The sequence below is a fragment of the Suncus etruscus genome, chromosome 3 (genome assembly GCF_024139225.1).
Source record: "Suncus etruscus isolate mSunEtr1 chromosome 3, mSunEtr1.pri.cur, whole genome shotgun sequence".
Lineage (NCBI taxonomy): Eukaryota > Metazoa > Chordata > Mammalia > Eulipotyphla > Soricidae > Suncus > Suncus etruscus.
In genome coordinates, this window is record NC_064850.1 from 87,030,464 (window position 1) to 87,056,971 (window position 26,508).

Below are 26,508 nucleotides of genomic sequence, written 5' to 3' on the forward strand. Positions count from 1 at the left end.
GGCCTCAGTTTTTCTCTTCTGCAAAGTGGGAATAATGTGAACACTGACTTCAGAGGGGATGAAGGAAAGAATAAATGGGAAAGTATTTTGCAAAGAGACCTGCAGGAGTTTAAAATCATAAGTATATATCTCAGGCAGTGTTTTCTAAGGACAGTGATGCCTTCCAGGAGGGAGACTCTGTGCTCTCCAACAGCCCCACCTGGGAGCCTGGAGTGATCTGAAGCAGGAGCAGACACTGGTCCCCATCATCGCTGCTGGCCCCTCCTATGGATGCTGATTCATTCCCTTGGGTAAAGTTCTCTCAGGTACTCTGCCCATTTTACCTTCCTCTGTGATGAGACCTCTGTACCTCCCCCTCCCACTGGATGAGAAGCTATATGGGAAGAGGACCTGAAGCTGCAACCCAAAGATTTAGTAGGCCCCTGGGACATAACAAGGCACAACAGAAAGATGCCCAATAGCTGAGCCACAGTAATTATATCTCCTCTTATGAGCCATGCCTCTGCTTAGTCCACTATTCCTACCCTGCACCATGAGTGTTTGCTCTTTGTTTTGTAGAATAGAGATCCAGACTCAAAAGATCAGCTCAGAGAAGCCAGAACTCCAGCTCCTAGGAAGCTTTAACTTGGCCTGCAGCACTCAGCTCCTAGTGTCACTGCTCCTGTTGCCACTGCTCAGGGAACTCATTTTCATCCAGGATCATTCTCCAAACAGGGGTTCCTATCTCCAATTTTGTCCATGGGGATGCCAGATGGCTCTTCATTCCTGCTGAGGACTAAGCACCTGTAGAATGGTGCCTTAACCTTCCCTAACCCTCACTCCAGACATGCCCAATTTGAGCACCATCCTCAAAAAAACAGCACCCCTCAACTCTGCACATGGCATAACCCCGCTCAGAAATACAGGTAAATAAACTCTTCCTCCATTTCCCCCATTATTTCTTGCTTATTTTGTCTTTTGATCTATTGCTCACAATGCTAAGGGATTTCTCTTGGTTCTGTGCTTAGGGAATCACTCCTGGTGGTGCTTGGGGGACCATATGGCATGCCAGATATAGAACCCAGGTTGGCCACCTGCAAGGCAAGCACCCTACTTGCTATACTATCTTGCCAGCCCCTCTCCCCAATCCTGACCATTAGCAGAAGCTCCCTCCAGTCAGCCCCTGCTGGACTCTATATGCAATAGATGTTCAGAACACTTCAAAACCACTTGACTTCATGACACTCCTGGTTCTTGGAGCAACAGTTTGGTTAGACTTCATCTATAACCCACCCTTTCCTCACCCCAGGAGCATGATGCCTTCAAAGTAGAAGACTCCAAATTCTCAGACAGCCCAAGGGGGAGCTGGGAGCGGTCTCCATTTGGCCCTTTCCCTCTCATCCTCACACTAACATTCCTTAGACAACCTCCCTGCTCCCTCCTGCTGTGCTTTGCTGCCTGATCCAGTCCTTCCTTTCTCCCATCTCAAGCCTCTGTAGACTCAGGCTAGACCTCGAGCTGCAAGCTGAGTGAGATTGGAAGGCATCAGGCAGGCTGGCCAGGGTGGGTCCTCCAGCATCCAGAAAGGAAACTTCTATTTTCAACCACTTATTCTCCCCAGGGAAAGGCTCCTGGCTCAATGTTTAGACCAAAGGGGCCAGCAGCAATCACTTCCCATCAGGGGCAGAAAGGGGGGGGGGGGGTTAGGCACAGTGATCTGGGAACCACTCCCTTCCAGAGATACCCCTCTAAGGGAGCCCAAACAGAGAGGCCACACCCACAGGCAGGACAGAGGACAAAGACCTCCCTAGACAGAAGCCCAGTAGACAAGAGGCACAGATTTCTGGGGAGGAATCTGGGCTGGGAGGGGTCCAGGTGGGGCCATTAGGCCTGCACCTGAAGTCAAACTGAATGGTGGGTGTCACTGACTTGATACTTATTTCAGAGGACAAACCAAATCAGGGCACAAAGTGGAGGTGGGGGATGCAGCAGGTGGGCGCCCTTAGTCCCTAGGGCCAGTGCAGCAGGAACAGGGAAGGGGAAATGACTGCAGGTCCTGTCTGGGCAATAGCTCCTGGGTGCCAGGGAAGGAAACCAGGTTTGCATAGTCGTGAGACAGAGAGGCAGAGACAGACAAGAGAGAGGCATTCTCTTGGAATCTCCACTGCTGATATCTAGCGCCAAGGCTGGGGTGCTGCAATGGGAAGGGGCCCGACCCCAACCCGAGCTCTCAGGGGCAGCTCGGGAGGACTGGCAGAGGCCAGGACAAGAACGAAACAGGAAGCAGCGCTGGGTCCCTGTTCCCGAGTGAGAGAAAGAGGTGGGCACCCAGGCCGAAGGAGCCCCGGGGATTGGCAGCGGCGGTGGGCAGGGCGGCAGGGACAGGGAGGAGTCGGCGTGTCCATGTGAAAACTCCGACGGGGGCCGGGCTAGTCCCCTCCTCCTCCTCCTCCCCCTCCTCCTTCTCCTCCTCCCCCTCCTCCTCCCCTCCCTCTTCTTCCCACCTTCCTCACCCCTCCCTCCACCTCCTCCAGCGCCCGGTTGGGTGGCAGCTGTCCTGGGAGCCGCTCACCTTTGCGAGGCTGGCGAAGCAGCCTCCAGCCCGGGCAGGGACCCCCCGGGCCGAGCGCAGCGCGCGCCACGCCGTGCACACGGCCGGCTGTCTGGGGCGGGAGAGGGGAGAGGCCGCCGCGGGCCCCCCGCACGCGCACGGGGAGTCCCGCGGGCCACGCGCCGGGTCGGGCCGGCTGGGGACGGCGCGGCCGCCGCCGGGGGAGGTCGGTGCCCGCCGAGGCCATCGCGCCGCGGGGAAGCGGAGCAAAGGTAAGCAGGCGCTCTTAAAGGCGCAGTTCTGCTTTCTCCCGGCCAGAGGCTGGGGGGGCCCCGACCTCGCGGGGGCGTGCGCGCTCGTCGTCCAGGTGGGGGATGCCCCGGGTCGGCCCCTCCCCGGGGCCAGGTGCTTCGCAGGGAGGCCCGGGGCACCTTCTCGGAGCCCCCCAGCCGTCCCCTTGAGTCTCCCTTTGACCCGGGCGCGGGCTCGGTCGGGTCTGGCTGGTCCTCGGGAAGTTTTCCACGCAGTTGCCGAGCGGCTGTGCTGGAAGCGCCTGCCTTTTGGGAAGGGCAAGGATCTGGCTTGTGGGTGCCGGCAGAACCCGGCGTCGGGGGCCACGGGCCTCCTGAAAGGGCTTTGGGGGCTTTGGTGAACTTTCCAGAGCAGCTGGTCAGGTCGGGGGCCCGGAGGAACGCGCAGGTTCCTGCGCGCGCTGTGCTGGTGGCCACTGAGCCCAACATTAACATTGCGTGGGTCTGTGGGTCTCTCCCCCCTGTGCGGGTGTCACTCCCCTCCTAGCCACTGTGGTTGTGGCCTAACACACACACACACACACACACACACACACACACACACACACACACACACACACACGCTGTCAGCAGAAGGCGGCCAGCTGGGCTGAGAAGGGACGAAGCCTCCTCTGGACTGGGCAGCCTCCAGTCCCCCCCTCAGCTGGGCCCTACATAGTTCCCTGTGGCCTGGCCCCATGACTCATGGCTACCACTCTAGTCCATTCTGTGTCAGCACCTTGTGACATTTGACGTTTTTTGGTGGCCCTCCCCAGGCCTGCAGGTCTCTACATTTCTGGAGACAAGTCTGGAAGAACGGAATTTTCTAGAAACCCTGGATTTTGGTAGGCAGTTGCAATGAACTGAACGTTGGGAGGGCCAGCGTGTCTGGCCCTCCGTGGGACTGTGCGGCCAGCCATCCGGGTCCTGGCTGTCATCCCCTCCTCAGGCGTGTAGGAGAGGTAATTGCCAGTGACCGACCACCTTGCCACCCCGAAGATCCTCCCTGGGGTTATCCTGACAGACCCCTCTTTGCTGCCTCTTGAGCCCAAGAGCCCTACCACCTGGTCCCATCCTGCAGGCTGCTCACAGCCCACCGCCAGGAACCCTCATCTTCCCCAATGTCTTGTGCTTTCCAGCCAGTGCTTTGAGCACTCCAAAGCAATTCATTGGGGCTTCTGCACAGGCACTTCCTAGCGGTAGCAAGTTGATGTTAGATCTTCACTAAACAGGTTTTGCAGAGACCAACTTCCCAAAAGTTGCTCAGAGGGGTACCCTACACTTCCCTCTGGCTCTGGCACCTCAGCTAGTAAGGCCTTTCCCCCTAGGTAACAGGAGAGGTTGCTATGAGGGACGCTCCTGTTTGTCCTATGCCAGGCACAGCCAGGTTGCTGCTCTTGTCCAGTTCCCAGCACCTGGGCTGTGGAATGAGTAGGTTCCTGGCTGTGCCTTCCTGGCCTGCCCTGACTGGAGGTCCTACCCCCACCCCCGGTCTCAGGGTGCTGAGCTGAGTTTTTCCACAGAGGTACCCTGGTGTTCTACCAGCATAGCATGGCCCTCCATGCAAGTCTTGGAGGGCTGTGCCTTCCAGCACCTGCTCCAACCATGTTTATCTTTCTGGGGTCACCCTGTTCTGGACCCTCTGAGTCTTTCCTTCTCTAACTGACTATTGGAGTCCAGCCCAGCCCACATTAGCTCTGGAAGTCAACTCTCCCCAGGGATCCTAGCCTGTTTCCTCATCTGTGAGATGGGAACATAGACAGAAGAACCAGATGAAATGATGCCACTGCCTGGCACAGAGCAGATGCTCAGTAATGGCAGGTGTTTATCACCCGGATGGGAGTTGGCTGGTGAGTGCTTCTTGCCTGGCTCTGGAGCTGACATCCCGGTTGGCTTTTCGAATCAGCCCAACCTGAGCCAGACCCAGAGTTCTGTATAAGAAAAAGGGGAAGTCCAGGGGGATACCAAGCAGAATCTGAGCATTGAGTATTGTGTGTGTGCTGTGCTATGTTGTATTCTGTATATGTGGTGCTGTGTGTTGTACTGTGTGCTGTGGATGTTGTGTGTACTGTGTGCTGAATGTGTTTATGTACTTCAGTGTGTGCTGTGTGTGATATACTATGTTTATCATGTGTGCTTGTATAGACTATGTGTACTATGTTGTGTGTACTGTACTGCTCAGTGTTGTGATGTACTATGTGTATTGTGTATATAGTGTGTACTGTATGTCCTGTGTATGCTATGTATTTAGTATTGCTGTGCATCCTGTGTGTACTGTGTTTGTTTTTGGGTCACACCCTGCAGCGCTCAGGGGTTCCTCCTGGCTCCACGCTCAGAAATCCCTCCTGGCAGGCTCGGGGGACCATATGGGATGCCAGGATTCGAACCAATGACCTTCTGCATGAAAGGCAAAGCCTTTACCTCCATGCTATCTCTCTGACCCCTGTGTGTACTGTGTATACTTTGTATACTGAGTGTGCTGTATGTGTCCTTCATGTGCTGTGCAATATATGTTGTGTGTCCTATATGTAATGTGCATATGCTGTATGTACTGTATATATAGTGTTGTTGTGTGTCCCGTGCGCGTGCATATACTGTGTGTACTCTGTGCTGTGTGTATTTATGTGCTGTACATGCTGTGTATACTCTGTGTACTGAGTGTGTTGTTTGTACTATGTTGTGTGCTATGTGCTGTGCGTACTATGCAATACTCTGTATACTATGTTCCTGTATGTACTGTGTGTGCTGTGTGTAAATGTGTGCTATACATGCTGTGTGTATGTATGTGTCTATGAATGTGCTGTGTGTCCTATGTGTCCTATGTGTATTGAGTACTGTATGTTCTATGTGATGTGTGCTGCGTCCTATGTGTCTATTTGTAATATACATATACTGCATGTACTGTGTATATAGTGTGTCCTACGTGTACTATGTGCACTCTATGTCCTTGTGTGCTATGCATATTGAGTGTGCTATATGTGCTGCATGTGCTATGTGTCTGTATCTGCTGTGTATACTGTGCATATAGTGTGTTATAGTGTGTGCTGTGTACTATGTGTCCATGTGTACTGTGCATATACTGTGATGTTGTTTGTATATAGTGTGTGCTCATGCGTGCTATGTGAACTATATCGCTGTGTATGATTGTGTGCTATACATACTACCCATGCTTGTGTGTTGTGAGTACTGTATGCACTATCTGTTCTCTGTGCATACTCTGTGTGCTGTATTGCTGCCTGTAACATGTATGCTGTATGTGCAGTGTGCTGTGTAAACTATGTTCTGTTACTGTCTGTACTCTGTAGTGTGTTGCTGTGTGCCATATTACTGTGTGTACTTTGTGCTCTGTGGACTCTATGTGTGTGTGTTCTGTGTGTTGCATATGCTGCAGATACTGTGTGTGTTGTGTGTGCTGTTTGTGTGTTCTATGTGTGGTTGTTGTCCATTCTGCTATGTTGTCAGAAAGCCAGACTCCCTGACTGGCTTTGCCCCTTTAGGGACATTTCTGCCCCAGCCTCGTGCCGTCACTGTGACCCTTTCTCTCTTACCCAGGTGTTTGCCATCACCTTTCTGGCAGCAGCTAAGTGGGCCTTTTGGTGCTCCTACCCAAGTGTGCCCCACACCCATAACATACATACCCCACTCTGAGGGAACTGCTGGGCCCACTGGAGCTGGGGGTGGTAATGGGAGAAGGGTGCTGGAGGGACCAGAGGGCTGCCTGAGAAGGGCCCATCTGCCCCTAGGAAGAGGCAGGGGTGAGGGATGCCTGCAAACTGAAACCTTCTTTCCTAAGCTCTGGCTGTCACCTGAGTCCCTCCACACTCCACCGGTCAGCAAGCAGTTGGCCCACCAGATCCACATTCACATTCAGAAGAGGACATGAGTGATGGTCCTGGCTCCTGTGGCAACAAGGCTTGGGGAGACACTGACAACAGGGGAGATAGTCAGATGGGCTGACGCTAGATGAGGAGATGGTCAAATGAGAGGCTCAGATGGGGGAGATGCTCAGAGGGGGGAAACGTTGAGATGGGGAGATTGTCAGATGTGGGAGAGAGTTGATGGGAGAGATGCTCAGGGAGACTGGGACTGCTTTGCATGTGGTCTGACCCCGTACCTCCAGCAGCAGTCACAGACCTGGGTGAGGTTGTATTGCTCTGTCCCAACTGTAAGGACTCAGGTGAGGTTATGTCCTCTATCCAACAATGTTGGCCTTGCCTGTGTGACAACAGAGGCTGGTGGCACAGTGACCTGTGGATACTGGATAGGGAGGCAGACATTCTTCCCTCCCTGTGCTCTCTCCAGGATGTCATCTTCTGCCACAACATGACATCACTGCAAATTATGACAAAGTGCTGGACTGGCTTTCCTAGAAAACTCCCTTTTCTCTGTTGGGGTCCCACAGGGAGCCCCTTTGTGGGGTGATGGGATATGAAAGGACTCCCTTTTTTATTCCCAGGGGACTTGGAATAATGTGGGTGGCAGGAAGAATCATTCATGACATGAGCACTGCAGGACGGTCAGGGCTAGGGAGATGGCCCAGCAGGCTGCGCGGTGCAGGGCCCGGGTCAGCACATCTTCCTGCACCAAGGGCCTGTGGCCCTTCTTTGTGCTGGGCACAGAGCCCAGCTGGCACTACCCCCTGCTGTGACTGGGCCTGGTGCCACTCTGTGGGTTGACGCTGGACCTTCTCTTTCCTTGTCAAGACAGCCCCTGGGTGGGTGGCTGACTTCCTGGATGCCTCCAGTTGTGTTGTGGCAATGCCCCCCCCCACCCCCTGTTCTGGGGAACAGAAAGGGCCCAAAGCTCAGCTATGCTCAGCCTAGGGCAGGTCTGTCCTTCTGATGTCTTCTCTTCTCTCTTGGGAAAGGATGGAGCAAGAAGTGGCAGGATGGCTCAGGGGGCCCTGAATGCAACTCTGCTTATAGAAGTTAGGGCTCAATCCCTGTCACACCCTGTCCCTGAACAAGCTAGGGCAGCCCCCAAGGACTTCCAGTGTGTGTCTTCCAAACCCGCCCCCCCCCCCCCAGGTATTAAGGGGCATCTCCAAAGCTTCGTCCATGGCTGGTTTATGGTGCTAACTGCACTAGCCCCACTGGCCATTCTGAACTACTTGCCATCCCAGATTGGATCCCACCTTCTGTCTTCCCATTCTGGAGCCTAGGGACTTCCTTAATGGGCAAGGAAACTTGGAAAGGCTTCCCCTTGGCAGATAAGAGAAGAAAACCAACCCCCTACAAAGGAGAAAGAATTTGATTCAAACTCCATATGACACTGGCCTGGGGAAGCAGGGCTCCCAGAGCGAGCTGTGGAGAAATCTAGAGAAAAACAGTGTTTTGTGACACTTGAAAATGATGAGGGATTGAAATGGGGAGTGTCCTGGTGACTAGGACGTGCACATCTTACTCACCTCTTGTTCCTTCCGGGCAAGTGTCACGAGGTTAAAGCATGGGCACGGGAGGCACCCCTCCCCCGCTGTAAAGGCCTTTTACAGAAAATGTTTGCTGACTCCTATTCGAAATGATTATAGTTTTCCCAAGGCCTTGCACAAGTGATTCTGGCATCTTAATCTAAAAATACTTTCCTACCATTTAAAAATAAGTATTACTTTTTTTTTAATATAAGCAATGAATGTTCATTATGGAAGAAATAGACTATGCAAACAGCAAAAAAAGAAAAAAGTGTGTCACCCACAATTCTGTTACCCAGAAAGGACTATTGTTGGCACTAGAATTTATGTCTTTCGCGTTTGTATTCAGATGTGTCTATGTGACACTTGTAGATCTAGCTCACATTGTTTTTACAAATTGTACCCCTCTGCCCACTTCGTAAAAATGCACCCCTGTGTGTGGATCAGTGTTAGAGCACATGCTTTATATGCTTTTGAGACTCACTATATCCTTGCCCCCACCCATCCACCCTCATGCAGAGCCAGGGTTGAGGGAATTTAGAGGGCCTAAGTATGTGCTTTGATACGGGAATCCTGTATTTGACCCCTAGCACCTCATGGTTCCATGAATTCTACTCAGAGTGACCCTGAGCACAGCCAGGTGTGGCTCCCAAACACCGCTCGTTGTAGCCTTAAAACTAAAGAGGAAATAAAACCAGCCAGGAGACAAACACTCAGGTCATGTGCTGACTCCTGAATGTCATAACTGAGGAGATATCTAATACCTAGGGCCTTGGAGCCATTTAGGATCTGTGTGTGAGAAGCAGCAGGGCCCAAGCCATCAGTTTGGGGCAGTGGTTTCCACCTGGGGTGAGAGGGCATGAGCTTACCCAGGTAGAGGCCAATTCTGGGGTGCTGACATGCAGGCCAGGCAGGGAACTGTGAGGGAGGGAAGATTGGGCCGGGACCTAGGATGGCTTCAGAGAGTAGCAGAGGAGATGAGCTCAGGCCACCACAGACTGGCCTCAAGAGGTTGAACAAAGCCAGAGCAAAAAAGGACCAGAGGGGGTCCAGGCTGAGTATGAGGCTTGCCCTCGGCTGGGGGAGGTGTCTCACAGAATATGGGTGGGGCAGAAATAGGAACATGATATTGGTACTGGGGACCCTCCCTGGTGGCCTGAAGGAGACCTGGAGATGTCTCTGACATCCCACACCAGAGGCTGGTGGAGGGTGACTCTGAGTGGAGTCAAGGTGCCTGGCCATGTGTGTGCTGGTGCCAGTAAGGCTGAGCTGCCCCTGGAGGCACCGGGTCTGTGCTGCTTGGGAGAGACGAGGTTCTCTCTTGCTTTTGCTCTGAGCTGGCCCATTCTACACAGCCAGGCCCAGAGCTGACTGAGAGCTGCCTCTCTCGTCTTCCCCATGAGGAATCCAGAGCTGCCCCGGAGCCTGCAGATCAGCTTTAGCTGGATCTCCAAAACAAGGTCAAAAAGAAAATACCACAAGATGATCTATGTGCCTGGAGCCTTAGGGAGCCAAAAGGAGTAGCAGAGGAAGGTGAGAAGGACCCATGTGGGGCCAAGCTGATAGGATACGGCTGTAGCCAGTGCTCATGTGGGGCCATGCTGAGGGATAGAAGTGGGAAGTCTGCCTTGAGTTGGGCTTCTGCCAGTGTCACACAGGCCCACTACCACAGGCCCCAGATGGATGCCTGTTCAGATGGAAGCATCACCGGGACTGACCAGCCCTTACTGGTGCCTCCTGCCAATCCAGCAGCCTCTGCAGACCTCAGCTGAGCTCTGAGAGAGAGCAAGTTGGGGATTGTATCAGGCTGCAACCAGAGGACTGCTGGCAGTCTAAACTAGTCTGGAGGTCGGAACTCTGCACTACCTAGCCAGTGGGCAGCCCTATTGCAGGGGCAGGATGCTGTGAACTGGCACATAGGACATGCAGTAGAAGTGGCTCCAGTGCACTAGAAGTGACCAGGTGCTGAAGGGCAGAGGTCACCTGAAGCAGCTGCATCCAAGTAGACATGGCAGCTCAGTGCAACCTTTGTTGCACTGCTAGGCCCTCCGGCCCTGTGTCCTGGTCCCATGGAGGGCCAGAGAATAGGACTAGATACCCTTGAGTTTCATACATCCTGATGGGAGAAAAGGAGAAACAGGGTCCTGGCCTGCTCAGAGATACTTCATTAGGTCAGGCAGTGACCAAAGGCTTTGCTTTCAAGTGACCTAAGCTCATGGGTCTATAGTTGAGGACAGTGGTGGTCATTTCATTCCCTTGGTTCATGACCATGGAGGGTGCCCTGCTGGCAGGGACATCTGCTTGGTCTCTTTTTTTTTTTTCTTCTTAAACTTATTTGAGGCTAGGGGAGGGGTTGAGGCCATACCTGGCAGTGCTGGGGCTTACCCCTGGTTCTGCTCAGGAGTCCCTCCTGGTGGGGCCTAGGGCACGCCATTCACCCCTATAGCATCCCTGTACTCCTGGTCCTAGACATCACAGCAAAGAAGAGACACCGGGGCCCCTGGGACAAATGAACAGCATGTGCAAAGAGAGCTATGGTGCAGCTTGGGAACAGCCCATACATCCCTAAAACAGGAGGAGAGGGTGATCTCCTGGGGGAGCATGTGAGTTGCAGGAAGAAAGGGGCTTCTCCTTGGCACTGTGCAGAGGATTAGAAGGCAGGCCAGACAGTGGGTGCCTCGCTCACATGCTTCTGTCAGGCAGGGCACTCTGTGCCAGAGTTGCCTTTGTCCAACCAGAGCAGCCCTGTGCCCTCATACTGGCCTGCTGACTGGCCTTGGTACCTCTTCGTTCCAGCTAGCCCTGAAAGGCCTCTTATTTCCTGCATTCCAGCAGCAGCTTGGAGGGATTTTCTCTGAGCTTCATCCCTGTGTCTGGACCTGCCAGGGGGACTATGGCGACTCTGGCCCTCTCAGTCTGGCCACCCAGAAGGCGCCTGTTCCCAAAGCCGGAACTGGGCTGGGGCAGGGTCTGGCCAAGGGTCCTGGATTTCTCCTGCCACCTTAGCCGCAGGGCGGCAGCTTCCTGAACTCTGGAGGATTGTCGGCCAGGGTGGCCTGAACTCCAGCTGCAGGGCACGGTCAGAGGATGGAGGAAGAGATGGTATCTATAGGCTCTCGGGAGGCCGGTCATGACGTCTGCACTTGCTCAGCTGTGACCCCACCTTTGTGTGGGTGGGTGTGGGTGGGTAGTTGAGGGTGGGGGTGGTGAGAGTGTTCCCAGGAAGGGGCTCACCAGATGTGCAGGTGGATGCTTGGGCCTTAGTGTTGCTGGGTCTCATTGACAGTGCTCTAGACCACTGTGCCAAGAATGGACTCTGAACTCATGCATGCTGGGCCTGCTTCCAGCCCTGCTCATTCTTTGCAAATCCACCCCAAGGCATCCTGCCAGGGCCAGATCAGGGCAGGTGATGAGCAGTATGACTTCAGGAAGCCTCTCAGTGCTGGGCCTGAGACTCAGCCCTGGGCTTCAGAAGTGCAAGGCTGAGGTGGCTGGGGAGGAGGGAAAAAAGGGAAAGAAGGGGAGGAGAGAGGAAGACAGACTGAGACAAGGTCTCCAGTGCCTGGCACAGCCGGTGCTCACCATGCTAGGGCCTGGGCACAGAAATGACCTCACCGAGGTTATGTGACACCAGTACTTGCTTGGTATTGGCAGGGATCAGAGACCCTCTATGCTGCTGGAGAGGGGGGTGGGGTGGGTGGTGGTGGCCTGGAGCTGAGCCTGAAGCTGGTGTCAGGATGGCAGAGGCTGAGCTGAGAGGAAGGCTAAGGGGCCATTTTCAGGGGTGGCTGAGAGGGTTGTCAGGCCAGACTCTTAGGGGCCGAGATGTGAGGTGCACCCTGCCCCAGAGACACCAGTGTGCACTCAGATGGGGAAGGGTGACATGGGTCAGCCCCTCTTTGAGGCATCCATCTCCTGCTTGGTCATGGGTCAGTCTCCTGGTGTGTCATTGGTCAGCCATAGGTTAGCCTCCTGGTCAGTCTCCCAGTTAGCCACTGGATGGATTGATTGATTGATCATGGATCAATCTCCTTGTTGGTCATTGGTCATGGGTCATTCTCCCAGTCTGTCATTGGTCTGTCATGGATCGGTCTCTAGGTTGGTCAGTGGTTAGTCATAGATCATTCTCCCAGTCTGTCATTGGTGTGTCATAGGTCAGTTTCCCAGTTGGTCATTGGTCAGTCATGGGTCAGTATCCTGATTAGTTGTTGGTCAGTCATAAGTAATTCTCTTGGTCTGTCATTGGTCCATCATGGGTCAGCCTCCTGGTTGGTCATTGGTCAGTTATGGGTCATTCTCCCAGTTGGTCTTTAATCAGTTATGGGTCTTTGTCCTGATTGGTCATTTGTCAATCTCTAATCAAACTCAGGTCCAGTCCTAAGGCATTAGGTCATCCTGTGGACCAGTCTGTGCTTCCTGGTTTCTCCCAGTGAGCTGTTCTCCGAGGAGAGAACAGGGCAGCAAGGACCCTGTGCCCACTCCTCTCTCATCCCTCCAAGCCATGGGGGATGGGGGTTACTTTGTGATACTTTTACCTGGAGCTGGAGAGAAGACAGGAGACATTACGGTACCAGCACCACTATCCTTCATGTCCTTCCTATTCATGGAGCTGGCAGACTCACACCTCCCACAAAATAGCTGTTGCGAATCCTGTTCTCCACCTTCAGCAGAGACCTGAGCCCCAGAACGGCAGTGGCCCCCACTCTTGCCCATGTTCTCATGTCCTCCCTGGCCTCTTACACAGGAGACTGCCCACCAGCCTCTGCTCTTATTTTGACCCTTCCAGTGGGTGCCTGGTAAGCATGTACATAGTCATCTGCTCCTACAGCCCTGGAGCTCCAAGTTTCCCTGGGGCTCCTCTCCAGCCTCACCAGTTCCTATAGCATTATCAGCTTCCTCTGTCCCAGGACCTTTGCACCTGTTGTCCTGTGTTGTGGACCAGCTTCCCCAGATTCTGCATAATTATTCCCTCACCTTTGCCTACTTGGAAGTTTTCCCTGAGCTGTCACTTGGGGAGGCTTTCATCACTGCCTGTTTGACACCGGACCCCTTTATTTCTTTCCTACTTTCATTTTCTCCATTTTGCTAAGTCCGCCTTCCAGATTGGATATTTCTTACTTGTCTGTGCCCATCCTGCCCCCAATTAGAATCCAACTTCCACAGGGTAAGACTTGGTGTAGAGAGACTCACAGGAGCTTTCCCACTAGCAGCAGAGCCTGGTACACAGTGTTGTTGCATGTGTAATTAATGAAAGTCTGAGGGATGCTGGCTCTGGTGGCCGCACAGTCTGTACCTGTTTTTTTTTTTTTTTTTTTTTTTTAGCACAGCAAATAGGGTGTTTGTCTTGCACGTGGCCGACCTGGGATTCAATCCCTGGCATCCCATATGGTTGCCCGAGCTTGCCTGGAGTGATTTCTGAGCGAAGAGCCAAGAGTAACTCCTGAAAACCACTAGGTGTGGGCCAAAACAAACAGACCAAAAAAAAAAAAAGAAGAAGAAGAAGAAAGCACCTGGGGGGCCCGGAGAGATAGCACAGCGGTGTTTGCCTTGCAAGCAGCCGATCCAGAACCAAAGGTGGTTGGTTCGAATCCCGGTGTCCCATATGGTCCCCCGTGCCTGCCAGGAGCTATTTCTGAGCAGACAGCCAGGAGTAACCCCTGAGCACCGCCGGGTGTGGCCCAAAAACCAAAAAAAAAAAAAAAAAAAGCACCTGGGTTTATCTGACTGGAAATTCAGAGTGGGATGGAGAGGCGGGCCTCAGAGCCCTGGCAGTAAGAGAGCTTGTGAGGTATGAAGGGAGCTGTCAAGGCTATAGTTTTCTGGAGAGGTCCTACCCAGAGCCAGCGGCTTGCTCAGCAGCCCCCATGTCTGCGTGTCAACATTCTGACTGTGTGAGCATCTTTCTTGGGATACAATGGCCTCTGGGCAATGCTTCTTCTAGACCTGTGTCCCCTTCCTCCATGATTCCCTGGCACAGACAGGATGTTGTGGCTGGTAGGCCGGTGCCCAGGAGGAAGTGAAGTGAAGGAAGTCGAGGGTTCTCAGGACAGAGGGCCTGCCTGGGAGGCAGCCTGCTTGCACCTGCAGCTCCCGAGAGCTCTCTGCCCAGTGCCTCAGCCCCCTCCAGGGTGCCACCTTCCCAGGATGCCCATGTCCCTCCCCTCCAGCACCAGTGGCTTGGGGACAGCCCCAGATGTCTCCTCAGCCCGGGACAAAGGCTACACTATGGCTGGCCCTGGGCTGGCATCATGCCGGGTCACACTGAGGCCTCTGTCCCCCCCATGGCGTGAGGGACAGATGGCACCAAGGTGCCTGGCCTTTTCCTGCCCTCTCCTGACCCCCCAGTTGGAGTCACTAGTCCCCCCAGGGAAAAGTGACAGAGGCGTCTTGTCTCTAGGACCAGGGAACAGCAGACTATTGACTGCTTGGCCACTCTGTCACACCCAAGCGCTGGGGTCAATACCCTAATTGTGCCCACAGAGACACGTCCACTCGCAGCTCTACTCACCACCCCCTGGCCTGACGCCCTGTGCCCGCCAGGGCATCCCTCCTGCCTCTGACCTTTGTCCCCTGCTTCATGACAGTTGCTTCCTCATGGCCCCTTCTGGGGGGTGGTGAGAGCAGCTGGTCCCCATCTCTCTGCATGTCTCAACCCCACATTCTTATTGCAGTCAGCTGGTCTCCTCCCTCTGATTCCTGGCCACCCTCCCCTATTCCCCAGGGTGACTTCTTGCTCCTCTCTGAACCAGGGTCAGGGGCTAGGTTTGTGTTTGAGAAACTGGGGACTCCTTCCAGGAGTTTGTTACTGAGCTCTTTCACCTCAAGACCAGGGACCTGGATTTATAGTACCTAGTATAGAGCCAAACCCTGGGTGCCACCCTGGAACCTCCAGAGTAGCTGATGCTGCATGGGGCCTGCTGGTCCCTTGATGGACCCCATGGCCCGCCTTGGGCAGCTCAGGCATGTCCTTCCTCTCTTCTGAGTCCTCACTTGCACACCCTTTGACCAGGACCCTGAGGATGCTGAGGGCGGCACAGCAGGCCAGATTCACACCATACCTGCACCAGCAGGGCCTGGGGCTAGGGCCTGCCTGTGGGGGCTGGGAATCGAGTTGTTCCTGGTGTGGGTATCTCTGGAGGTATGGTCGTGGTGGGCCTGCCATGGTGGTGACACCAGCATTGGCACCAAGGCGTCAGTGGGGTGGGCAGGAGCACAGGATCAAGTATGAAGCGTGAGAAGCTGTGGCTGCTGCTTTGCCAAGGCAGCTGCAGCAGAGCCTGGTGGGTGCTCCTTGGGGGTGTCTTTGATTCTGGGGGCCGGAATGGCCCTGAGTAAGCATCAGCATCTGCTTGTGTGTGGGAATGGCCTGGCATGCCTGAGCAGACAGCTGCACTGAGGGGGTGGTCAGGAGCCCCGAGGTGTAGGAGAAGGACCCTCAGGCTGGAGAGTACCAACGATGTGATCATTCACAAAGCAGACATGTTACTGACCCATAATCCCTTCAGCCAGGATTCTGGAGGAGCCTGGTTGCCTTGGCAACTGGGTTCTGGCCAGGGACCGGGCTGGGAGCATCCTAGCAGAAAGGATGTGCCCAGTGCGTAGGTATAAGCTGGGAGAGGGTGTGGGGAGCCCTATGGCTTCTTGCGAAGCATCTGGTGCCAGCACCCCTGCCGCCGAGGGAGGTGTGGGCACAGCAAGATGAGGGGGTGGCCAGACTAAGGCTTATGAAACCAGACAAGGCGGGGAGGGCGGGAGATGGCGGAGTCTACCCAGGCCACTTCCAAGAGCAAAAATGTTGGGAAGGGTGCTGGCTGTGGGGGATGCAGGAAGGGTCCCTTCTGGCTGAAGAGGGGCTTCCGAGGTTTAGCAGAGGGGGTGGGCCATCAGCCTGATCTGCTGTGTTCTCGTAAGGAACACTCATGTAGGGGACCAGACCCCTCCCTGGGATACCTTGGGTCTCAGCAAACTCAGTCTAAGATCTGCCCTGACCTCCATGTTCCAGATGGAGAAAGTATAGTGGGGGAGTCAATTCAAAGTACATGTCTCCTCTTTCCTTCCCTCTTCTCCCATTCTTCTGAAAGCCAGCAGCAGGTCCAGCTCTTGCCATGGACCAGCCTTGCTTTGTGCCTCTCTGGAATATCTTTGTGGCATCACAAGGTTTTCAAGGTGCCCCTAGAAAACCTCCAGGATGATGGGTCCCAGGGCAAATGATGAATCTTAGGTTCTGGGACAGATGATGGGTCCTGGGAGTGGATAATGGATACGAAGGGCAGATGATGGGTCCTGGGAGTGGTTAATGGATACGAAGGGCAGATGATGGGTCTCAGGGGCAAGTGATGGATTCTGGGGGTGGATGATGGGTCCTAGGAGTGGATTATAGATCCCAGGGTGGATGATGGGTTCCAGGGGTGGGGGGTGGGTGATGGGTCCTGGAGGGGCATGATGGGTACCAAATGGATGATGGGTCTTGGAGTGGGTGATGAGTCCTGGGGTTAGGTGATGGGTCCTGGGTGGATGATGGGTCCTAAGGATGGGAGATGGGTCCCAGGGGCTGGTGATGGGTCCTGAGGATGGGAGAATGGTCCAGAGTGGGTGGTTCCAAGTGCCAGGCAGGTGATGGTCCACGGGTATTTGTCTAGAGCATTAGTCTCCCTAGGCCTGGGGACTCTGACAAAGGTTTGCAGGGAGAGATAGTTTGGGATCTGCCCTGGGGCAGCTGCTCCAGTTACCACCCTTGCAGGGCATAGAGGTAAATAAGCTGCTTAGGGTTCCTCCCCTCTCCCCACCATCCCTGCCTTCTCTGATCTGCCTCAGGTCCAGCTGCCTGGCCCAGCAGACCATGAACAAGATGAAGAACTTCAAACGCCGCTTCTCCCTGTCAGTGCCACGCACAGAGACCATTGAAGAGTCCTTGGCCGAGTTCACAGAACAGTTCAACCAGCTACACAGCCTGCGCCAAGGTGGTGAGCACCCCCAGCCTACTCCAAGTTTCTCCTGCCCCTGTGCCAGCCTGTGGGGCAGGGATGAGAGCTCAGGAGATGTCCTTCTCAGACCTACAGCTCGGGCCTCTGGGCAGAGAGCCTCAGGCAGAGTGTAGCGCCGGCTCCCCCAGTGATGCAGACGCAGACACAGACAGTGCCTCGGTGTCTCGGGAGCTGCACCCCGGCCTGCAATATCGGCTACAGGGCCAGCGCCGCTTCTCCATGGAGGTGAGGCACCTGGAGCTGCCTGGTATCCTGAGTTCAAACCTCAGTTGTGTCAGTGCTGAGTCCTGGGCCCAAACCTGTCTTGTACTATTGCTCCTGGTCTTTGAGTTCATTACTCTCCCTGTCACCAGTCTTCTTGACTGACATGGGTCATTGTTGGAAAGATTAAATGAGTTTGCGGCCAGAGAGATAGCAAGAAGGTAGAGTGTTTGCCTCACATGCAGGACAGTGGTTTGAATCCTGGCATCCCATATCGAATCCCAATCTCCCAAGCTTGCCAGGAGCGATTTCTGAGCATAGAGCCAGGAATAACCCCTGAGCACTGCTGGGTGTGACCCAAAAACCAAAAAAAAAGAAAAAAAAGATGAAATGTGCTTATGTGCTTCATGTTTGGGCAGCTGGGTATGGAGCTAGGGTGAGACTCTTGCTCTCATGAAGCATGTTTGTGCATTCAGACCCATCAGAAGTGCCAGAGGTTTGCTGCATCTGCAGGAATCGTTCTCCTGGTGGCCATCCTGTGGCCCAGGAAGGGGAAAAATACCTCCTTGGCCCTCAAAGCACCCACAGGCCTCACAGGGGTCTCTCTCCAGGAAAGCCAGGCCCAGGATGAGAGGTGAGGGTCCCATAGCCTCAGCTGCCCTGAAGCAAATTCTGTCTCTTTTCGCCTGGCCACGCAGGATGTCAGCAAAAGGCTCTCTTTGCCCATGGACATCCGCCTGCCCCAGGAATTCCTGCAGAAACTCCAGCTGGAGAGCCCAGACCTGCCCAAACCGCTGAGCCGCATGTCCCGCCGCGCATCCCTTGTGAGTTCTTGAGGGCCCAAAGTGGGAGGCCTACTCTGGAGGCAGGACCTATGGCTGCTAGCAGCTTCCTAGCAGGTTCCTGGGCCTCTGGCGCCATCTGCTGGCTACGTTGAGTCCTTTAGCTGGTCCTCAGTGACCCATAGTTCTTGAAGAATTGGCATCAGCCCCCTGGACCAAAGCTGCTGGGAGGATCTTACAGAGCTTGGCTCACTCTACAGAAGCACATTCTGGGTGGCTGGGACCAGGAACTTTTAAGAGTTTCCCAGGGGCCGGAGAGATAGCATGAAGGTAGAGCGTTTGCCTTGCATGCAGAAGGACGGTGGTTTGAATCCCAGCATCCCATATGGTCCCCTGAGCCTGCCAGGAGCGATTTCTGAGCGTGGAGCCAGGAGTAACCCCTGTATGTTGCCGGGTGTGACCCAAAAAACAAAAAGAAAATAAAAGAGTTTCCTAAACCTACTCCCTCTGTCACAGAATTTAGGATTTGTGTGGGCCTGAGAGGTGGCGCTAGAGGTAAGGCATCTGCCTTGCGAGCGCTAGCTTAGGAAGGACAGAAGTTTGATTCCTCTGGCATCCCATGTGATTCCCCAAGCCAGGAGCAATTTCTGAGTGCATAGCCAGAAGTAACCCCTGTGCGTCAACAGGTGTGGCCCAAAAATAAACAAACAAACAAAAATTTAGGATTTGTGGCTGCTCTCACTCTGTTGCCCCCGCCCGGGTGGGGGGTCTCATGCCCTTCCCTCCTAAAGAAGGGGGGCACAGAGTGTGCAGCTGCTGGATTCTCCAGCTCAGGGTCCACTATCTCCCCCCAGTCAGACATCGGCTTCGGGAAACTGGAAACGTACGTGAAACTGGACAAACTGGGTGAGGTAAGAGGCCAATGACAGCTTCGGACAGGGTGGCTGACTGGGAGGGAGGACCCTGCCTTGGGCAAGTTTCGAGGAACCCCAGTCTTGGGTGAGTACCTGGGGATGGAGCAGCTGTGATCTTGCTGGCACCTGCTCTATCAATTCTTCAGGTGTTTCTTGTTGGGGTCCTGCCCCCTCCCCCCTAGACTAACTCTGGCCTCCCAGTGCCTTCGCTCTTCTGTCTCAAGCAGGAATGCCGGTGTCTGCCCAGTGTGTTGGGTTTGTAAAGCATTGAAGTAAGATCTAGGTCTTTGTTTTGGGGCCACAATGCTGATGCCTGTTGGTTGCTTCTTAAATCTCGCCTGTAGTGGATGGAGTGTGTGTGGGGTAAACCCAGGGATCCTGCTGACAAAGCAGGTGCTCAATCCTCAAGCTCTCCCCTGGCCCTGGCCCAGGAGCGCTGGTTTCTTTGCTTTGCTTTTTCTCTTCTTAGCTTTTCATTCTTTTCTTTTTTTTTCTTTTTCTTACAGAAACACTGGTTTCTTTTCCTTCCTTCCTTCTTCCCTTCTTTCCTTCCCTCTTTCCTTCCTTTCATTCTTTCTTTCTCTTGGGGGTGGGGACACAGCTAACAGTGCTCAGGGGTTACTCCTGGCTCTGCACTCTGGAATCACTCCAGATACTGCTCAGGGGACCATATGGGATGACAGGGATCAAATCTGAGTCGGTCACATACAAGGCTGTGCTATCACTCTGAGCCCAGTAACACCAATTTATAAGCACCAGGATTTGTCTGTGGTTGGGAGCTGGAGAGAGGCTGGCAGAGAGGAGAAGGGAGCCCCTGTGTAAACAACCATCTAGGGGGTAGTGTGAGTGTTGCTATAGCTCTTTTCTTCAGGCAGTCTGGACCAGAGAGCAAACCCCTAGAAGCCCTGATCAAAGCATTACTTAAAGAAGGGAAGGGCAGGGAACTGGGGCACAGGGTGTTCTTAAGTAGGGTGCCCTGGAAAATCCTCTCTTTCTAAATTCTCTTGACTCAGAGGATGAATGAGTGTCTGTATTGGGTTTAAGGCCTACAAAGTGGTGTGATGAAGGCTCCAGGGAAAGTCAGGATGTTTGCAAGGCTCATTTGCAAACCCTACACTGCTACCAGTCAACCTCAACTTCACCCATTTCCCTCCTGTCCCTGTAATGTTTCATCACTAGGGCAGGTTTGCCTGGATTACCAGGGAGCAGGATGGAGCAGCCTGAGGCACCCCCATCTCAGGACAGGGAAGTTGTGCAGGGTTGAAGGCTTCCCCCGACAGAGGAGCCTGAGGGGCTGGGCTACCTGTTCTTGTTTCCAGGGGACTTACGCCACAGTCTTCAAGGGGCGCAGCAAACTGACCCAGAACCTCGTGGCCCTGAAGGAGATCCGGCTGGAGCATGAGGAGGGGGCCCCTTGCACTGCCATCCGAGAGGGTAGGGAGAAGTCCAGTGACTGGAACCCGGGGTGTGGGTGGGGCCGGCCTCATGCTGGAATGGCTGCTGACCCAGCCTGTCCCTGTAGTGTCTCTGCTGAAGAAGCTGAAGCACGCCAACATCGTGACACTGCACGACCTCGTGCACACCGAGCGCTCCCTCACCCTGGTGTTCGAATACCTGGTGCGCTGGCAGCTCCCAAGGGCAGGAGGGACCCTGTGAGGGGCCGCGGCTGAGGCAGGCTCTGTTGCAGGACAGCGACCTGAAGCAGTACCTGGACCACTGTGGCAGCCTCATGAGCATGCACAATGTCAAGGTGAGCTGGAACGAGCCCCGACACAGACTAGTTTCCCCCCATTTTCCTGCCTCCCCGTGGGACAAGGGAATAGCTGGAAAGGCACAGTTTGGGTAAGGGGTGAGTGTAGGTCTCCAGACTGGAGAAAACTCACCCCACCCCAGGCCTGTCAGAAGGCTCAAGCCACTAGCCCAACACTCCTGGGGTTCCCTGGGGTAAAGGGCCACAGAGGGGCAGGTGTGTGGGCTGGAGGTCTGAGCCTTCCCCGAACCTCATTGTCTGTCCCTCAGTCCCAGCCACAGTACTGTGCCCCTTCTCCCCACTGCTCCCCCCAGATTTTCATGTTCCAGCTTCTCCGTGGCCTTGCCTACTGCCACCAGCGCAAGATCTTGCACCGGGACCTGAAACCACAGAATCTGCTCATAAACGAGCGTGGGGAGCTGAAGCTGGCGGACTTTGGTGGGGCTTCGCTGTGGGGGCCTGGGCACGGGGTACAGGGGCTTGAGGGGTGGCGGGGAGGACTCAAAGACACATATCTCCCCAGGCCTGGCCCGGGCCAAGTCAGTGCCCACGAAGACCTACTCCAATGAGGTGGTGACATTATGGTACAGGCCCCCAGATGTGCTACTGGGGTCCACACAGTACTCCACCCCCATCGACATGTGGTGAGTGAGAGCAGGGCCCCACTCCCCCAAACTACCCCTTGCTGCCCTGCAGCTCATGGTTAGGAGATTGCCAAAACTACAGGGGGTGGGAGGGTTTCGAGGCTCTGAACACCCCCTCCAGGTGGGACTCCTTGAGGGGGGAGGCTGACAGGGAGCAAGTCCCAGGCTATTCTGCTGACAAGGGGCGAGGTGGAGACCAGCTGCGTGCACTAAATACTGCCGGGATTTGGAGCAACCACGGTTAAAGGTAAAGCACTGTCTGGGTAGCCCTCTGGGGTGCGCTCCCCTGGATAGTGCACTGATGCTCTTGGGAACCAGCTTGGTAGCACTTTTTAAAAGGATGCTGCTTATGGGGTGCAAAAAGTGAGTCCGAGCCTCCTAGCCCAGCTGCTTAGCCCCTGCCGTAGCAGGCCTGCAGAGCCCCCGTCTGACGCCGCCGCACTGCCCGTTGGTTGCAGGGGTGTGGGCTGCATTCACTACGAGATGGCCACAGGGAGGCCCCTCTTCCCGGGCGCCACGGTCAAGGAAGAGCTGCACCTCATCTTCCGCCTCCTCGGTCAGTCCCGCCGCCCCTCGCCACCAGGGGGCGCCAGAGGCGCGCCGGCCTCGCCACTCCTGGCTCACCGGCTCTCCCCACCGCTGCCTTCTCCCCAGGGACCCCTACGGAGGAGACCTGGCCCGGGGTGACAGCCCTGTCGGAGTTCCAAGCCTATGGCTTCCCCCAGTACCTTCCACAGCCGCTCCTCAACCACGCTCCCAGGTAGCACCCAGGGAGGGCCACACCCCAAGCCTGTGAGCCTTCCAGGCTCAGGCCAGGCTGGTGCCCAAGCTTTTCTCCTGTAGGTTGGACACTGATGGCATCAGCCTCCTGACCAGCCTCCTACTGGTGAGCCGCCTCCACCCCGCCTCGGGCCCTGGGCCCCAGTACCCTGGCATCCTCCAAATTCAAACCCCATTCAAATGAGCCGAGCATGGTGCAGATCTTTCCTGTGCTCCCTCTCCTCTGCTGCAGAGTGGAACCAGAAGGTGCTGAGGGGGCTGGGAGGAGGGGAAGGGAATTCTGAAACTCAGGCATTGTTACTGGCATGCTATGTTACTCCTGCACGCAGTGCTCCGTGTAGTCTGTCCTGTCCTGTGGTAAAGACCACCCTCATTTCAGCTGCCTTCCAGTCCAGCAGCCCCCATGCTGGAGGTGCTTATTCTGGCCCCATCTGTGCCTTTCAGTACGAGTCCAAGAGGCGCATCTCAGCAGAGGAGGCCCTGAACCACCCCTACTTCGGATCCCTGGGCGAGCGTGTGCACCAGCTGGAGGACAGTGAGTGGTGGGAACTGGGGGTGCTGCAACCAAGTGTCAAGGCCTTGCTTCTCCTGAGCAGCCTGGGGCAAATGATTTACCCTCTTGGGTTCTCCGAAACTCAGGGTCACCCTGTATGGATCTCTAAGGGCCTGGGAAGTAGCTTAAAAACCCAGGGCCAGAGAGGTGGCACAGCGGTAGGGCATTTGCCTTGCATGCAGCTGACCCAGGATGAACTGTGGTTCGATCCCCCGGTATCCCAGATGGTCCCCCGAGCCAGGAACGATTTCTGAGCATATACCCAGGAGTAACCCCTGAGTGTCATCAGGTGTGGCCCAAAACCCAAATAAATAAACCTAAGGCACAGCCTTTATGTGGGATTCCTGGGATTGATCCCCAGTTCTGTTCCAGTGATTTCCCCAAGTTGGGTTGGAAATAGCCCCTGAACATTGCTGGGGATAGCCCCAAATCCCAAATAAATAATAAAAATGATATATTTAATATAAAATGATTAAATTAAAATTAATGTAATGTGTTATATAATAGAATACAGTTAGGCTCAGAGCTGAGCCAGTCCTTGGCAGGAGGTTCCTAGCCTTGGGAAGCCCCGCAGGCTCCCATAGCCTTCTGTCCTTTTCCAGCGGCATCTGTCTTCTCCCTGAAGGAAGTACAGCTTCAGAAAGACCCAGGCTACCGGGGTGTGGCTTTTCATCAGCCAGGTAAGGTCACTGTCCTCCTAGGGGACCAGCACACCTCCCTCCTTCTCTCCCAAGGCCCAGAGATGAGTCTCCCAACATCACTTTCCTTCAGCCCCTCTCCCCCCAATAGTAGACAAACAGTTGCTCTCCTATCTCCTGCCCAGGCTTCTGTCAGTCCTGATCACCAGAGCCCCATGTCTGGCAGGACCCCAGGAAAGCCTGAGCTCTGGCTGCTTGGGGAGGGGGGGGGGAGGCTCCGTGAATTTCAGATCCTGGCTTGCTATGGCACCAATAGTAGCCCCTTTGTCCAGAGACCAGGTACTAGGGAGGGCGAGGTACAGTGGAACTAGGGAGGTGGCAGGACCCTGCTGACCCCTGGCCTGCACTGACCTCTTTCCTCCATCTCTTCAGGACGTGGGAAGAACCGACGACAGAGCATCTTCTGAGTCGTCTCCCCACTAAACCCAGAAGTCTCTGGGCATCCCCCTGAGGAGGGGGGAGCGCCCTGCTGGCCATGGCATGTGGCCCCCCGCCCTGGGGCAGGCAGGAGTGGCTTCCCTGGGAGGAGTTGGGGGTCATGAAGAAACCCCAGACCTTCTTGGAGGATGCAGATGCAGCATTGGACCTTCAAACAGAATTCAGGCCCCAGGGAGTGTGTTCCTCTGGACACGATACCCTGCTGGGCCCAGCTGCCTCACTCTGTAGTACTTCAGGCCCCGGAAGCTACGTTTCCTCCACCTTCTCCCCAGAACAAGCACTTTGTCTGGGTGCCGACCTGTGTGCCAAAGCCACCCCCACTGAGGGGCAGGACCCCAGGCTGGCAGAGTCTAGTAATGCTCCTGTCCCCTCACACACCCATATGCTGCTGACCCCAGCTGCATAGGCCACTTCACTGCCCCAAATCCCGCATGCCTGCTCTCTGGGTGCTGCCTGGAATACTACTTGTGCATCCCTTTCCTGGGTGGTTCCTGGAGCAGTACCCAGGTAGGCAGGGACACCTGACTCTGGTGCCAGCCAGCCTGGTAACACATACTGTTCCCAGTACCGGCCTCCCCAGAGGGCACACTCAGAAGGGTGTGGGTGCCAGTTGGAGGTCGGAAGTAGGCCCTGAAGGTGCCCTCACCACCCCCATTAGGCATCATCTGTTCCTATGTTCCCTGCCCTCTGGGCTGACCTGTCCACGCCTGGCTCTGTCCAAGCCCCGCCCCACCCTGCCCCGCCCTCTGTACTGTGAACTCTGTGACTCAGCACAAAGATAATATATTTAATTCATGTCAAATGGAGCAGACTTGTGAGGGAAGCCGACTTCAACAGCTGATGCCAAAGATAGAGTCCCACTGCACTCTCCAGCCTGAGGGGTGGTGGGGCGCTCTGTGTGTGTGTGTGTGTGTGTGTGTGTTGTTTCTGTGTCTCTGATGTGTGTATGTGTGTGTGTGTGTGTGTGTGTGTGTGGTTTCTGTGTCTCTGATAGCCCCACCTCCACACTAGGGTACCCTCAGCTGCTATACTGTCCAGGACTGGGGTTCACACCCTCACTGCCTTCAACTCAAAGCATCCTGGGTTCTGGTTGACCCTGGTACTCCCAACCAAAGGCTCTGTTCCCAGACTTCCTGGGCTGCACAGTTGAGGTCACCATGTCTCCTTTTGTGTTTCCAGTCTCCTCACCCAGCCCTACCCAGCAGAATTCTACAACTTCCCAAGTCAGGATCCCCGGTACCCCCTCTTCTCCCCATAGCCCTCATATGCAGCCTGAACCCTGCTCAGGGCTCCCATTCGGGTCTCCTCATTAGTGGTGGCAGTTTTGGGGAGGCAGAGTGTTAATATTGGGGCTCAACACCATTGCCTCTAGTGGGTCCCCGGCACAGTCCATTGCTCATAGCAGCTTCTTTGCTCCCCACTCGATAGTGGAGATTCAAGCTCTGGGACAGTAAATAGTATTCGGGTCTGTCTGAGCTGGCCCATCTTCCATCTTCTGTCTCAGCTGTGGGGTGGGTCCTGACCTTCAAACACCACTGGGTAGGCCTTGCCACTCCAGAGAAGACCAAAGGAACATGGAGACCTGTTCAGGGTTTGTTCTGCCCCACCTGTCACAGGGCCAAGCCCTTTAGGAATTGGGGGAGGGGGGCAGCTGTGATGCCTTTGAGGTCCACATGGGTGGGGAAACCTTGGAGGCGACCACACTTCACCATCTGTTCCCTGTCCCTTGCTGAAAATTACAGCTGCCTGGCAAAGTTCCAATTTGTTGGGGACAATGGGGGGGGGGGGGAAACACCAGCTCCTATGATGGTTCCTGCCTCATCAGCTGATGTTCAGCTGGAACTAAGGCTGGTTCTCCCCTACCCCCCTCCCTGCCAAAGGGCCCATCACTGCACCTTAGTTGGCACCCTGTAATGACTGAGTCTGGCACTGCCAGGCCTGTCCTTATTATTCTTGAAGCAGCTCAGCCCCTCCTTCCATCATTACCTTTACTTGTGCCCTTGCTTCTCTGAACTCCATTGTCTCAAGAGCCAACTCAGCACTATGGGCTGGTCTTGGTCACTGTGCTAAGTGCCAAGGACCATTTCTCTTGGTCTTTGCCTGCTGGAAAGCACAGACCCTTATGAGGGTTTCCACTCTTGTCCACTCTCTGTGATAGGGACTTTTCTGGCACTGAGGAGAGTGCCAGGCAAGACCACCCAGCTCTTGCCACTCATGGCAAGAAAGTTGCCACTCATGGGGGAGTCAAGGGGTGAGAAGGATGACAGCGACAGAAAAGGGAGGAAAATAGCAGCTAATGGGGAGAGGGATTCCAGCATGGGCAGGGCCTCTCTGATTAGATCAGTGGATCAGTGACTGGTAAAGGGGAGTCATGTGGACTCCAAGAACAGTGTTGCAGTATGGACTCCCCAAGTGCAGCAGCCAGGAGAGAAGGAGCATTGTGGGAAGGAGCCAGAATGCAGGGAGTCGAAGAAAGAGGGAAGGGAGTGGAATTGGAGCTGAGAGGCAGGAGGGAAACACAGGGATCAGGAGATGAA

General features: G+C 54.9%; 1 protein-coding gene across 2 annotated transcripts; it reads left to right on the top strand.

Moving 5' to 3' along the window:
• Nucleotides 1-2,717: 2,717 nt before the first annotated feature.
• Nucleotides 2,718-24,773, top strand: CDK18 (cyclin dependent kinase 18). 2 transcript variants are annotated; one of them, XM_049770962.1, is made up of 16 exons: nt 2,718-2,802; nt 17,042-17,190; nt 17,279-17,436; nt 18,111-18,236; nt 19,049-19,105; nt 20,428-20,542; nt 20,631-20,725; nt 20,796-20,858; nt 21,173-21,296; nt 21,382-21,502; nt 21,961-22,058; nt 22,157-22,262; nt 22,346-22,388; nt 22,727-22,817; nt 23,438-23,515; nt 23,906-24,773. In XM_049770962.1, the coding sequence occupies exons 2-16, from the start codon at nt 17,067-17,069 to the stop codon at nt 23,938-23,940; spliced, it is 1,434 nt and encodes a 477-aa protein (XP_049626919.1). In that variant the 5' UTR covers nt 2,718-2,802; nt 17,042-17,066; the 3' UTR covers nt 23,941-24,773. The 2 variants fall into 2 exon arrangements, with proteins under 2 accessions (XP_049626919.1, XP_049626920.1); XM_049770963.1 differs by having other exon boundaries at nt 17,042-17,187.
• Nucleotides 24,774-26,508: the final 1,735 nt, after the last annotated feature.

Excerpts from the sequence above, each read along its gene's own strand:
- CDK18 (XM_049770962.1), top strand. The coding sequence starts at position 17,067 with ATGAACAAGATGAAGAACTTCAAACGCCGCTTCTCCCTGTCAGTGCCA. Across the intron at positions 19,106-20,427 it reads AACTGGACAAACTGGGTGAG|GGGACTTACGCCACAGTCTT; the intron begins GTAAGAGGCCAA and ends TCTTGTTTCCAG. Across the intron at positions 21,297-21,381 it reads GCTGAAGCTGGCGGACTTTG|GCCTGGCCCGGGCCAAGTCA; the intron begins GTGGGGCTTCGC and ends ATATCTCCCCAG.